Source organism: Phalaenopsis equestris, unplaced genomic scaffold (genome assembly GCF_001263595.1).
Source record: "Phalaenopsis equestris unplaced genomic scaffold, ASM126359v1 Scaffold001107, whole genome shotgun sequence".
NCBI lineage: Eukaryota > Viridiplantae > Streptophyta > Magnoliopsida > Asparagales > Orchidaceae > Phalaenopsis > Phalaenopsis equestris.
This window is the reverse complement of record NW_018165546.1, coordinates 31,772-45,520: the sequence shown is the minus strand read 5'-3', so window position 1 is coordinate 45,520 and position 13,749 is coordinate 31,772. Positions and strand designations below refer to the sequence as shown.

Genomic DNA, 13,749 nt, shown 5'->3' with positions numbered 1-13,749 from the left:
TATATATATACACTAAATTGTATGGCCTTGAAAGGTGGATTGTGGTAATGGGTGGTTAATAGGTTTAATTTTTATTATTCTTTCCTTTCTTTTTTAACTTGATGCATATCTGAGAAAGTCTAGGAAAGCTTCGCTTCTTTGGCTCCACATAGAATGGGGCATTATCGGTATATCATTTCTTTTTATTGTTTAATACTTAAATTTTATTTCCCATTGGATTCTCTATGGTATGAGAGTTTACAAACCTACATCTTCGTCTTGTGATGAAGCAATGAATGAGCCTTGAAAGCAATCTTGGGAGCAATAACTATGACAAGTAGAGAATGAAGAAATGTAATCTAATTTAAGCATGAAAATTTAATCTCGCCTTTATAACTTTGTGTTTCTTACTTGTTTATGTTGTTCTTCATATTAAGAGTAAAAGTTTAGTCTCACCTTCCAAGACTTATTCTTCTTATTTATGTTATTCTTCATAATTTTGCTATTGTAATTAGTTTATCATTTCAATGACTCACATACTGAGTTCACTTAAAAAGTCATTTCACTAGCCTACAGAAATATTATCATTGAATATATTATAATAGAATAATGAATGTAAAAGCAATGGACTGACTATTCCAAGCCCCTTTGAAGCTACAGGTTAGATAGGAGACAAGAATTTGAATAAAAAATGAAATAAATTAAAAAGTGGATCATGAACAGAAAAATACGAAAGATAGATTTATCCAAGTGAATTCTAGCATTAAAAAAAAATTCAAATGAGTTATGGCGAGGAGATGAAAGGAGATGACATTTTTCTTTTGAACAAAGAATGAAGTTGTATATCAATTGTTTATTTCTTGTCCTTCTATCGCTAGTGATGGTTCATTTTTGCTTGCATTAGTTCAGAGTTCCACACTTCTAATATTATGCACAAGATAGAACATAATCGAAAATGTAAGTAGAAAGCTATAACAAAGAAGAGAATGACCAATTTTGCAATTTTCAATAACAAAGATTGAAATTATAAACATGCTTTAGGGCTTGTTTGGGACCAATTTCGTTCCCTTATATTTTACATTATTTTTCCTTTAATTTCAGAAACATGTTTATTTTCTTGTATTTTTCATGTTTTTTTTTCTTAAAACAAATCAGGTTGTTTTTAAAAACACAGAAAAAAATGTTTTTAAAAATAAATTGCTTTTTTAAGCATGACAAATATGTTTTATTTCAAATCAAAACATAAACAAAACAAAATGAAAATACAAATAAAAAATGAAATATAAAAATGATCTTAAACAAACCCTCAATTATGAGTTGACAATTTAAGATTTAAGCTTCAATTCATGATACATGAGCAATTTTGTATGAGATGACTCTTCAATACCCTCATAAGGGTAGATGAGCTACATAGCAACTAAGTTGTCCATAGATTTTGATCAAGATTCACGAGGCCAAGTCAATGTACAACTATAGTGAATGGGCCCAAGCGATGGGTACCTATGTTTTTACGCTTAGTTCAATTATTCCAACACACTAGAGGAGCATTGATTCAACAGTAAGCACAAACCTTTCCATCCAAGAAAGTAACCGAGTCAAACAAGTAAATGGTTTCGTGCTACTCGAATGAATGCAAGATTGCTTTTATTCAATATTCCTTGAGGATGATTAAGGGTTCAACCAAAACCAAATCATCAAAGGATGGTGGTTAAGTGAGATGAAACAGCCCAGCAAACACAAGGTGAATACGTAATTTAATGAAGGATTAGTCATTGCCAAACTTGCTTCTATAATGATGACAACCTGCATAATAGTTCACCATTGCCTTCTTCTCTTGCTCAGCCCAGAAATCCATCCTTGGGTTTATAATTATCCTTGCTATCTTATTTTTGCTTTCAAATCAAGCTAGATTCAAAGTTGGAAGCTTTATTGTTGGATAAAATATAACAGAGAAAAGTGGACTCTCCAGGGTTTGGGTTTTAAGAGGTGTATCCATCAACCACAAAGTGAAAAGAGAGAAAAGATGTGACTGCTAGGTTTAGAATAATAAATAAAACTTTCACTAGCTTCATGTTAATTACAATAAATTAATATATCTAGAATGGGAAAAGTTTAAAAGGAAAATTCAAATTATATGAAAATTAAAACTAGAATTTCAAATTCCTGCTTCAAAGTACTATATTCAAAAGGCAATTCAATGTCAAATCCTTCATGAAGTCGGGAATAAGGCACCTTTTAAACATCCAAATTGAACTTCCCCTATAAAGTGAGGTCATCCTACCGTTCCTTGGAATTTGAATTTTACTTTGGAATATTATCCCAGGGAATATTCCATGGATGCCATAAAAGCATCTAGGGATATTTAAATGCCTCTGAAAAGCTTTTGAAGCTTGTAGAATGTTCTAGAAGACTTTAGAAGCTTCTAGTCTTTTGATGGAGCCCTCCATTTCATAGCTCCCCTACAATTTGCTCCTATATATAAAAGATAGAACACTCCATCTTAGCATATCATTTGGCCTACTTGGTCATCCATTTCTGTCGAAAGCAGAAAAAGATTATTGCATTGGCAATTGTATGTTGTGTTACAAAGATAATATGATGGAAAATAAATGCAATTTACATCAAAAACCTACACGTAAACAACAAAATAGAAAACAACATTCCATATAAGAGGTTATTTTATCTCTATCATTTCACATCTACAAAGAATGTATACATTTATGAGTTTTGTTGAACATATAAGATGGCAAAACGAGAATAATTCAGCTAAAAATTTGAAACATCCATCAAATGATAAAACACGAAAGCACTTTGATCATATCATTTGTTCTCTTCTAATCAATTAAATGTCAGAGTTTTATGTCATACAATCAAGCTGCATCACCTTAGTCATATAGGCTAGTTGTAATAACACCTCAAAATCTCTTTCTAGAAATATGCATGAGCACCCCTTTATTTGTTTCATATGAACATTATTTTTGGGCCGCGATAAATGCATACTTACAATCATTGACAGATTTAGTTTTGTAGCAAAGATCCCCATAATTTGTGCACTCCTAACTGTTGCCCTCAATCAAAACTCACCTATTAAATGCACTCTTACCATGCCTGCTTCACAAAATCGTTTACATGCGCCAACCATTATGTTTCAAAGATCCAAAACTACCACACTATATCTATGAACTCAAGAAGGCAATCTATTGAATCAAACAAGCCCCTTGCAATAGTTTTCACATTCACATGACACAAACAACCACAATTGATACTTCATTACTAGTCTACAAAAACAACAGCGTTCAACTCTAATCTTTGATCTATGTCGATAACTAATTTCTCACAAGAACAACACCAGTATCATCCAGTCCCTGCTCACAAATTTATAAACCCAATTTCGAATGAGGATTCATGGCATAATTTCTCTCTTCCTTGGACTCCAGGTCACACCTACAACGAGTATATTCTAATGCCAAGAAAAATATGCTCTTGGTGTCAAAAAAAGCCAACATGATTGACTTTAAGCCCTTAGCCACACGCATTTAAACCAAACTCCTCTCCCTGACAAATTCCATCAAAGACTTCCCTTCTCCACCACTAATAGACAAATCACAGGCTTTTTGCAATATCTAACAAAAACAAGGTCAAATATGGCCTACATTGTTAACATCCTTTGCCAACATATGCACCACGCTTTAAACTCTCATTTCCAGATTTTAAAAAGCCTTTGTTAGATATATCAAGAAGATGACGCTATGGACTTCCATCTTATCAGAGAACTCACTCTGCACACATTCTCCGACTTTGACTAGCCATCAAAACAATTGATACGAAATCCACAACTGGTCACTGAACTTATCTTGGAAACACACTTGTTTCATGGTCAGTTAAAAAGCAACCATCAGTTGATAAATCATTGACAGAAGCAAAATATAGAGTGTTATGTCACCTCCCAAAAGAGCTCTTAGGGGTGGTGGGCAGCCCAGGACTTAAATATTATTTTTTGGTCCTACACCTAATCAATGTGGGACCTTTTATCCGTGACATTCTCCTCCACCCAATCACGTGACGCCCTCATCATGGATCAGCTCCACCGAGGGTCCCACTGGACCATGAAGAGTCCACACACATAACAGGCAGTAATCAGTTCTGATACTACTTGTCACCTCCCAAAAGAGCTCTTAGGGGTGGTGGGCAGCTCAGGACTTTAATACTGCTTTTTGGCCCTACACCTAGTCGATGTGGGACTTTTTGTCCATGACAGTTAGCTCCAACTACAACAGACATAATTTAGCTTCATCATCTCCTTCAAGACCTCAATCCATCAAAAGCACACCAACAACTTAACAATATCTCAGCAATGGCCATCGCAAACAATCCAATCTTTCAGACAATAAAAAAGCATATTGAGATAGACTATCAATTTATTTATGAACACACCACTCTAAAGTGATTGAAGTTCTCCACATTAAGTTTCATAATCAACCTACAGACATTCCGACAAAACCTCTGTCCATAATGAGATTTCTACAACAATGCAAAAACCTATTAATACAAAGTTGTTAAATCCAAAAAAATAAAAATACATATCTCAAAAGTTTGTACATGCTCCCAAAATTATAATGTAAAGGTTGCTTAAGTCATACTTACCTACACGTCCCACTGCTCTCCTTCCTAAAAGTCAACATGGAGTGAGCTAATAATGAGCTCAGCAAAAATATCAAAGCTAAAGGAAAATTTTATAGATAAAAAAGAAATGTGCAGGTTAATATGCAACTCCTTTACATGTCTAAAACACATGTCACAACAAGTTATAATCGTATAAAATATGTAAGAGAAAATGCATGTAATGCAGAAAATCATGACAGCTTTATAAAATATATAATTCATCCATTCATTTGTAATCATAAACATATTCATAAGAGTCATCAATGAAATCACAGAAATATCACTTATAATTATATAGGTCTCAACTATTTTCATGTTATGTTATATCATTGGGTCGTGACTCAGCCCGTATACTATATTAAGTATTGATAAAGATTGAGCCCCTCTCAACATAGCAGTTATCAATAGCCTCCCCCCCACCCAACATCAAACAATAGTTCTCTACTTTCCATTTGTGTCTACTCCTAATAGTTCCCAGATTTCATCCTCGTTTGAATATCAGGAGTCAAAAATCTCATTATTATCTGACATCTGTAATTATAACTTTGGGCCCCTCCCAGCAATCCCTAATTTACTTAATTGGGATTTAATTTATATGTAAAATTCCTAATATTTATTATTTCATTCTTAGATACTAAGTGATAAAAACAATACATATTAAATTTATAAATTTTAGCAATTAATATAAATTTTCTACAAAATATCCCAAATTTTAAAAAAGGTCATTTATTAGATTTTATAAAATTTCTAAGATCCTATTTAAGAAAATACCCTCAATTTTAATGTCATCAATTAAGGCTCTGTTTAGCGCAGCTGTAGCTTCTCAGCTTTTCAGCTGCAGCTGTGCTGCCCCAAGAAGCTACTATGGGGAAGCTGTTGCAGGGAAGTTGGCTGTCTGTTTGGTACAACTGTGTGAAAATAGCTTTGGAACAGCTGTTTCTGGAAAAATAACTATGTTGTCTCTGTTTGGTAAAATTGTTTAAAACAGAACTGTGATAGCGATAGTTTAGATATTTCTGAAGCAGAATTTCACTTTGATGCCCAGCTAATTTTGTGGGACAAAAATTAATTATATTGTACAACAATAGGACCACTTTCTCATCTTAAAGTCTCAATTTGTGTTCTGTAATTCAAGATTCGCATCACATCCATTATTTCATGTTAGCATGTCCATACACAATAGCTCTTTTTTTTTATCAAACTAAACAGAATGTATGATTCAGCCTTATAGACTAAAATTTCAATTCCAAACCCAAATGTTGAAGCCTTATAAACTAAAATTTCAATACCAAACCCAAATGTTGAAGCCTGTAACTAAAATTTCTATCAACCATTTCCTTAATGTTCATCCTATTACTGAGGCCAAGATCTTCAAGGCCACCAACATAAACAATGCATCACCTCTCCCTAATTGTTACACAAATGTATAGTAATTTCATCTTCCTACAGAAAGAAGTAAAATTGTTACTGAAATCTTAACATCACTGCCTGTCTAGAGTCTTCCTCCTATCCCATATATTTGTAATCATCTCTCTTACCGCATTGGCCAGGTAAATGAATATCAAACAGCACAGCTAGCAACCTTATCTCTTTTTCATCTTCATGCTTTACTGTATACAATTCCATTAAGCAGTTCTGCGGGCCTTCACTTCTTACACGATATTTGGCAATTTAAATGACAACACTTTACATGATATGAAGCCTGGCAATTCCTGTATCTCCCCATGACAGAAATTAATGATTGGAACTTAAGAAGAAGGTAAAACATAGGTTCAGATAAAGCAATGCGAGAGTTTCGGGAAGGAAAACATAATGATTTTGGGTACTAGCAACAGCGCGGAGAGAGGAGAGAAGTGGAGAGGTGAGAAAAAAGAAAGGCGGAGGGAATTAAGCATGGTGAAACCACCTGTTTCCTGAATTGTGATTACGTACCTGAAAAGAATTAAGCATGGTGAAACCTCCTGCTTCCTGAAGTGGAGAGATTGAAAACAAAGGAAGAAGATGGGTTTGTGATTACGTACCTCTTGCTTCCTAGTTCGTTGTTGGTCGGGGAAAAAGGAGCAAGGGCCGAGCGGTTGGGATCACCAGGCGAGGCAATGGCAAGATGGCTCGGCAATGAACACTAGAGCAGAAACGAAGCGGGGGCAATTTGGATTATTAGCGAGGCGAAAGTTAGGGCCCGCTTTCGCTTTGTGTGGTCGCGAAGTCAGGAAACAAACAGGGAATGTTCGCGGTTTGGGCCCGCACCGCTCGAAAAAAGCGGCCCCAAACGGACCTCAAGTGTAAATTCAAATTTTGTTACTTTTAGGGATGTAATTTTAAGAATACATGGAACCTTTCATATGGACGGGAAAAAATAGCCCTACAAGGCCATTCATTTTGGAATAGTTTAAAACCTTCTAGAGTTTGATGAAGTCGTCAAGATCAATTGCAAAGTCATGGAAGAAGTGCATGTTCCATTTAATTTTGCTAGTCAAAATCAAAATTGTAGACTGCAAGTATATGGAAAAGGAAAATAACAAAAAATATATCAGGCTTACAAAAGTATTAACGAAAATCCATAGTAATGATCCAGATACTTCCAATACAAAACCCGTTGATTTAGATGATAAATAAGATTAGATTAGCCACAATAATGTTCCCCACACCACTTCCCCCATTAAAAAGCTCTACCTCATTTTCTGGAAAAAAAAAGGAATAAAAGATCCCAATACTATATATATACAGCCCATGCTAGTTCTGTTTGACGAGATCCTAGTTCAGAAGGGTGTAGTTGGATATAGGCTAGAGAGCATTGATAAGCTGGATCTAGCCAAGAACAAGCAAACTAAGGAAATCAATAAAAAAAAACAAACTCAATGACATGATTTTCCAATCAATTTGGATCCAGATTAAGATAACATTCCTTATAATACAAGACCGAAACATTTAATTCAATCAATTTATCAGAAATTTTATCTGTAGGATAGATCCAGATCAATACCTCATTCTTTATTATACAACTCCTAAACATGTAATTCAGTTAGTTTCTTCATCTGAAAATTTCTATATTGGACGAGATCCTTCAGAATAGAGGAACTAGATATATATTAGTAATGATCAGTTGGATTGAGCCAAGTGAACAACAAGCTCAAAAACTAAAGAAACAACCTCAAAAGACATCGTTTATCCAATTAATACAAGATAGGATTAAGAACTCATTTCTTATAATAGAAAGACCAAAATATATATTTATATCAGTATATTCATAAAATTGTCCCGGTACATGGGGCTACTCCATTTATTCTGCAACTCATTGATACTTTCCTTCTGATTGCTATTTTGAGTTCACAAGTAATGAGAAAAACTCAGTTGAGTTGGGATCTAAAAATACATTGAACTTTTTATGAAGAATTATGGGTGGTTCTACCTCACACTAGTGTTCCATAAAAGAAAAAAGTATATATAAAAGCCTGCAAGTATTTGGCTAAGAAGGATTTATAAAACTGAATCTGAGTAGTTACAATAATGCGGATGATGAGAAGATGATCGTAATATATTATTACCATTTATGTCACCTGGCATTTACCACTACAGTTTGGCAAAAAAAAGATACAGAAATAAAATCATGCTAAAAGCAATAAATCACCTGTCATTGTTATCGGTTTGCACACTTCCAAGACGCTTAATAATTTCCATTCCACTGCAAACTCTTCCGAAAATTGTGTGCTTACCTACACGAGAAACTGTGTTACCAAAAATATAATATCACTCGTAATCATAGATTCTATATCAACTTTAAATTACACTGGAGTAAATCTAGTTAGACATTTTCATAAACCAAACCTGATGTCAGGAGTCAACATCCAGCAGAACTAATACATCAGTCCCAAAAAAGGTAAACAAAAGCAACAAAACTAAGTGGTAATTTGGTTGGATTTATAATGTGTAATGTATTTACAATGCAGGATATTGAAAACATTGGTATTTGAATTAAAGTATATGAAATGCAGAATATAATTTTAAGCGAATTCCAAACTCATCCTACAGTTTATCTATGGTGCAACCAAATCTGCTGATTTGGTCTCTCTGAATACACTGCAAGCCACATCCATTGTCATCGCCTATAGCCGGTAGTCGCCACGACCCAACACCAGTCATTGCCACCCTTGCTTGTCCCCAGCACCACCCCTACCACCCACGTTTGTTGCCTCCGTTGTCCAGCTTTACATTCAATTCATTTACATCAACTAAACACAAAAAAAAATAATCAAAAGTATTTTTCACACCCAACCAAATAACTCAAACATTTCAAATATAATGTATTCCCCTTATTCTGTATTCCTTTTATTCTATATTCCTTTTTCAAAACATCAAATGGCCCCAAATTATCTAAAAATATATCCCAAAGGTTTTTCAAAAAAATTATAACACCATTTCACATTATTAAATATTAATAAAATCATGATGCCACTACAAATTACATCAAAATATTCTTTAAGTAAGAAGTTTGACTAATGGCACCTATTTATAGTTTTAACCACAGTCAAAGGGGACATCTATAGTACTCTCTGCCATGGTGAATAAAATACTCAATAGCTTCTCTAGCAAAAATTTCTATCTCAATTTTCTCTATCATTTTACCCTCACAAAACCTATTAGTAGAGTTTAAGTTTTGCCCACAAATAGGTTTGAATCTAGCAATTAGAGTCATCATACATAATGAGTTGATTTCTAACCTACAACATCCTTAATTATGTCCATAATTTCCAATTCTTCTTCATCTCCAACCTCAATCATCTTTCAATTCTCTAATTAACAATAATCAATCAAAATATTAATTAAATTTTAAAACAATGATTATTTCAATGATTACAACTTCAATTATAAAAATATTTATGAATATGATTTATGGTTATTTGTTATCGGATTGTGTTAGACTTATTAGTCTTAGTTCTGTCCAACAATCAATATTAAGATCTTATTGCAAATCAGATGATGTTAATTATAATCATCCACAAATCGTTCATCATTTGATTGAAGGACATTATAAAAAGATATTCATTATCCATCAATATTTTCTCTTCAAATTTCTATCATTTAATCTCTTGTTGTATAATACATAAATCAAAAAGTTGATCCGTAAGGTATTCAAACGTTTATATGTACTCCAATTTCGCTCTAAATTAAATTGTGAGCATTTAAGTACAAATATTTTAATGGCAAATAAGTTCTCCTATGGTGTTTCATCGCCAAACTAAATTCATCATTCAACTAAAGTTGTAAGAAAATAAATAAATAAAATCAGGAAAGTCCTTCCTTATTTCTACCAATAAATAATAAAATTAACGAGAGTATTTTGCAACTATATCTTTGGCTTGTAATTGTATAAAGAATCCTTCTTTATTTCTAAATAATATAAGTTGCATATCAAAATTTGCCCTCTCAATTCAGTGAGTTATCAACCTATTCATGCAATGACATAAACATATTTATCAAGTTTAGTCACCTTATTCTTAGCATAATGAAATTATGAAAGTAATATCCTGTGACATGCAAATAATAATGGAGCTGAAACTCGCACTTCTCACCAAAAATTTTCCAAATCTCCTTGAAACTGAACTCATCTCCTCCTAAGTGTAAAGTTGCCAACACCTTGGACTATCTATTGCATTATAAGAGAAACCTATAGCTGATTTTTTCTCTGAATTCAACATCCTTAAAACTTAAACTGATGGCTTTGTTGTTACTATTGAATGATTAACACGTAACAAAAAGCTTTTATTTAATAAAGTCTCTCTAACTCATTTTCATGCAGCTTTCTATGCTCAAAGACAATTAAACAATTGTGTGGAAAGAAACATAGCTTGAGCATGTTTTTAAAAGACAAATAGGAGATAGCAAATCAAGCTGTTATATGTTGTAAGAATCCTCTTCTAAAAAATGTTCTCATCAAAGCCAAAATTATGAATAAATATGGATAAAATTTTAAATATGGATAAAATTTGCTATCTTCATTGTTTTGCTCAAGGAGTTCGTATTGAAGTAATTATCAATGTTTATAAAATCAAATCCATACAATATGTCAAACATGGCTCTTCTCCATCAATTTTTTTTTTAAACTATCATATAATCACTAGCATTATCTATAAAAACGTATGCTACTAGATTCTCTTCAATCTCCTTTATAACTCAGTCAAAAAGTTCAAAAAATACTATACATTGTTAAACTTATTTGATTCTTCAATATATTTTAAGAAAATAGTGTTGTAGACAATCTTAATCAAAATATTGATTAAGCTTCCATTCCTCATATCAAAACAAGCACTAGATATAATCATCAATGTAGTCTTATTCCAAGTTTTTCTAATCTTCTCAATGACTTATTTGGTGTTATTCATCTCATCCAAACCCAAGCCCATAAATCATACATAAATGGAGGTTTCAAGTCTCGACCATAGGAACTTATGCAACAGACCATATTGAAAAAAAAAAAGAGTTTGTCGCATTAAATTGAATAGCATTTTCATAAAAATCTTCAAATATAAATAAAGAGATATAAGTGCAACTCTCTAGCATTTTTAAGAGACTTCCTATTGACTACCCTCACACAATTATCTATCATCCTCCACCTTTATCATACATTCATCAATGATTCCCTTGCACCTCTATAAGACATTTCTGGCAAAATAGTTAAAGAATACTTGTCACTAAATCCATTTCTATAATAAGAACCAATATCTATTATTTATAATATAGTCATTGTGTTAAAAACTATGATATTGCAGCATTATTCATATATGCATGGATCTCCTTTTTCACGGCCTTAAACACCTTGGCACAAGGTGCAAGAGCTAGAAATATGTTCTTTCATTCTTATAACACCCCTTCAATAACCTTATCATGATAATTACCCTTTACATACACATGTATCCTTTTATTCAATTTAATAACAACTTGCAATTTGCCTCCATGCTAGGTCTTTTTTTATCCATTGTGGTTTTATCCTTACCCTTAATCATTTCTTATAAAATCCTAGAATGTTCAAATAAAAAAAAAATTATTATTGAAAAAAAATTTAAAACATGGTACAATTAAGATAAACAAAACATTAAATTAACGAAAGAAAAAAATTAGGCTCTAGGAATTGTCACCAAAAGAATAGATGTGGTGGAAGAGAAATGAACAAGGAGAAGGCAGTGGTGGTAGCATGCGTGTAGACTAAAGAAGGAGATGAATGAGAGAGGCACTCGGATTGAGTTTGGTTATACTATGAATGGGACGCATGGGGCATTAGGATTACTTAATAAAAGGATTTACGTATTTGATTTGGTAATATTAGTTAGGACAAATCTAGTCTTAGATTGTGCATGCCATGCCTCATAATAACTGAGGCAAGGTGCACCTCATATTATGTGTGGCAAACGTTTCACTTAGTAAACCATAAAGTACGCCTTAAAATATGCCTCGTATTATGTAATTTTAAACAACAGTCTAGCTCAAAGAAACTAACCTCTACTACCAGGAAACCATGAAAATCTTAAAATGATGTAGCATTTCAAAAGCATGCCAGAAAATAAATAATAATAATAATAATAATAATGGCAAAGGCCCTTGGAGTTCTAATTTTAACCAGGAAAAAGGTGAAAGATGGCAACAAATGAGTCAGGTTGCAGTATTACGCTAATAAGTGTATCCTGACAGTCAACATTTGACCGTCAATACCTCCATAACAAAACAAATGCTCTAATGTTCAACATAAAATACCTACAAATAGGATTATATTCAACAGCACTTACCATCCAAAGATTGGCATGGTGCTAGTGTGATGAAGAATTGGCTTCCATTTGTATTTGGACCCGCATTTGCCATGGAAATTATACCAGCGCCGGTGTGCTTGAGCTCAGATCTTATCTCATCTTCAAACTTAGAACTGTTCGGAATCAAAGAGACAATTCATAATCGAAGCTGACTATCAATACTTTGCTAGTATTCTTTTTTTTACAACTAATATTATTGATTTAAAAAGATTATTAGATGATTCATGACGAATTAACCAGTAGCTTTCATCTCAAGTGGATAATTCCGTGTTTCTCCAAAATGAACACTTATTAAAAGTTTAAACTTTGAAGCAAGCTCCATCATTATGGACATTTGGCAACCAGAAACCAACCCGTATATGGATTCTCCTCCTCTCCCGGTGCTGGTCGGGTCTCCCCCTTGTACCATAAAATCCTATTCCACAACATATGAAAGAAAACCGAATAAAGATAAGAACATCAAAATAAAGTGGATCATAACTGAAGAGAGAAGGGCACCTTGATGATTCTATGGAATTTGACACCATCGTAGTAACCCCTTCTCGAAAGCTCCACGAAGTTCCGGCATGTCTTTGGTGTGTGCTTGTAGTACATCTGTTACAGAACCAAAACCCACAATTCGTCAGCGAGAGAAACCCCAGAGAAGCAAGAGACAAGAATGGTAGAGAGCGAGATTAGATGAAAAGAAAGAGAGAACTTTACCTCAACGGTGAATGAACCCATGGTAGTCTCAAGAGTGACCTCCGGCGGTCCCCCGTCTGCGCTCCCCCACATCACTGATCCTTCGCGATTCCCGTCGTTTGTTGACAACAAGTTCAAATCTGAAACGTTAGGGCTTATTAGTTGAAGTAGGATTATATTGAAGGGAGAAACACTTAATTCGCATGAAGAAAATATTTATGGATGATGTGAGCAATTTATTTTGCTTTAGCAGTAGTAAAGGTGCTATTTATTTGCAAAGTAATTGGAACTCTTGAAGTTTTCTAAATAATACTTTAAATGGAATCATTTGCACATAATAATTTGTTCATATTTAATATTTTGTTCATATTTATCAGAAAAAAGATTATTTGATTTTATTATGTATGAGTGCTTATGAAGTATTCCAAATAATTGTATCCATGATAACTTGTATGAGTGCTTATGAAGTATTCCAAATAATTGTATCCATGATAACTTCTACTTAGTGATGAGTAATAGCTGCTCACAAAAGCGGGTAAGCAGTTGATGGGCTTGCAATGGCAAAGGATAATGTTTGGTGATGGTCGATCAACTGTTACAGCAATAGCAATAGTAGCATAATGGTAAG

General features: G+C 33.4%; 1 protein-coding gene across 1 annotated transcript in view; it reads right to left on the bottom strand.

Annotated features, from left to right (window-relative positions):
- LOC110033174 (peptidyl-prolyl cis-trans isomerase CYP18-2) overlaps positions 1–13,358 on the bottom strand; it is a 21,007-nt gene extending 7,649 nt beyond the window's left edge. The window contains exons 1-5 of the mRNA XM_020737077.1: positions 13,143–13,358; positions 12,939–13,034; positions 12,794–12,855; positions 12,420–12,553; positions 8,270–8,354 (exon numbers count right to left, since the gene is read on the bottom strand). Of these exons, the coding sequence (XP_020592736.1) occupies positions 8,270–8,354; positions 12,420–12,553; positions 12,794–12,855; positions 12,939–13,034; positions 13,143–13,214 (449 nt within the window). The 5' untranslated portion in view covers positions 13,215–13,358. The remainder of the gene's footprint in view (positions 1–8,269; positions 8,355–12,419; positions 12,554–12,793; positions 12,856–12,938; positions 13,035–13,142) is intronic.
- Between the last annotated feature and the right edge of the window lie 391 nt (positions 13,359–13,749).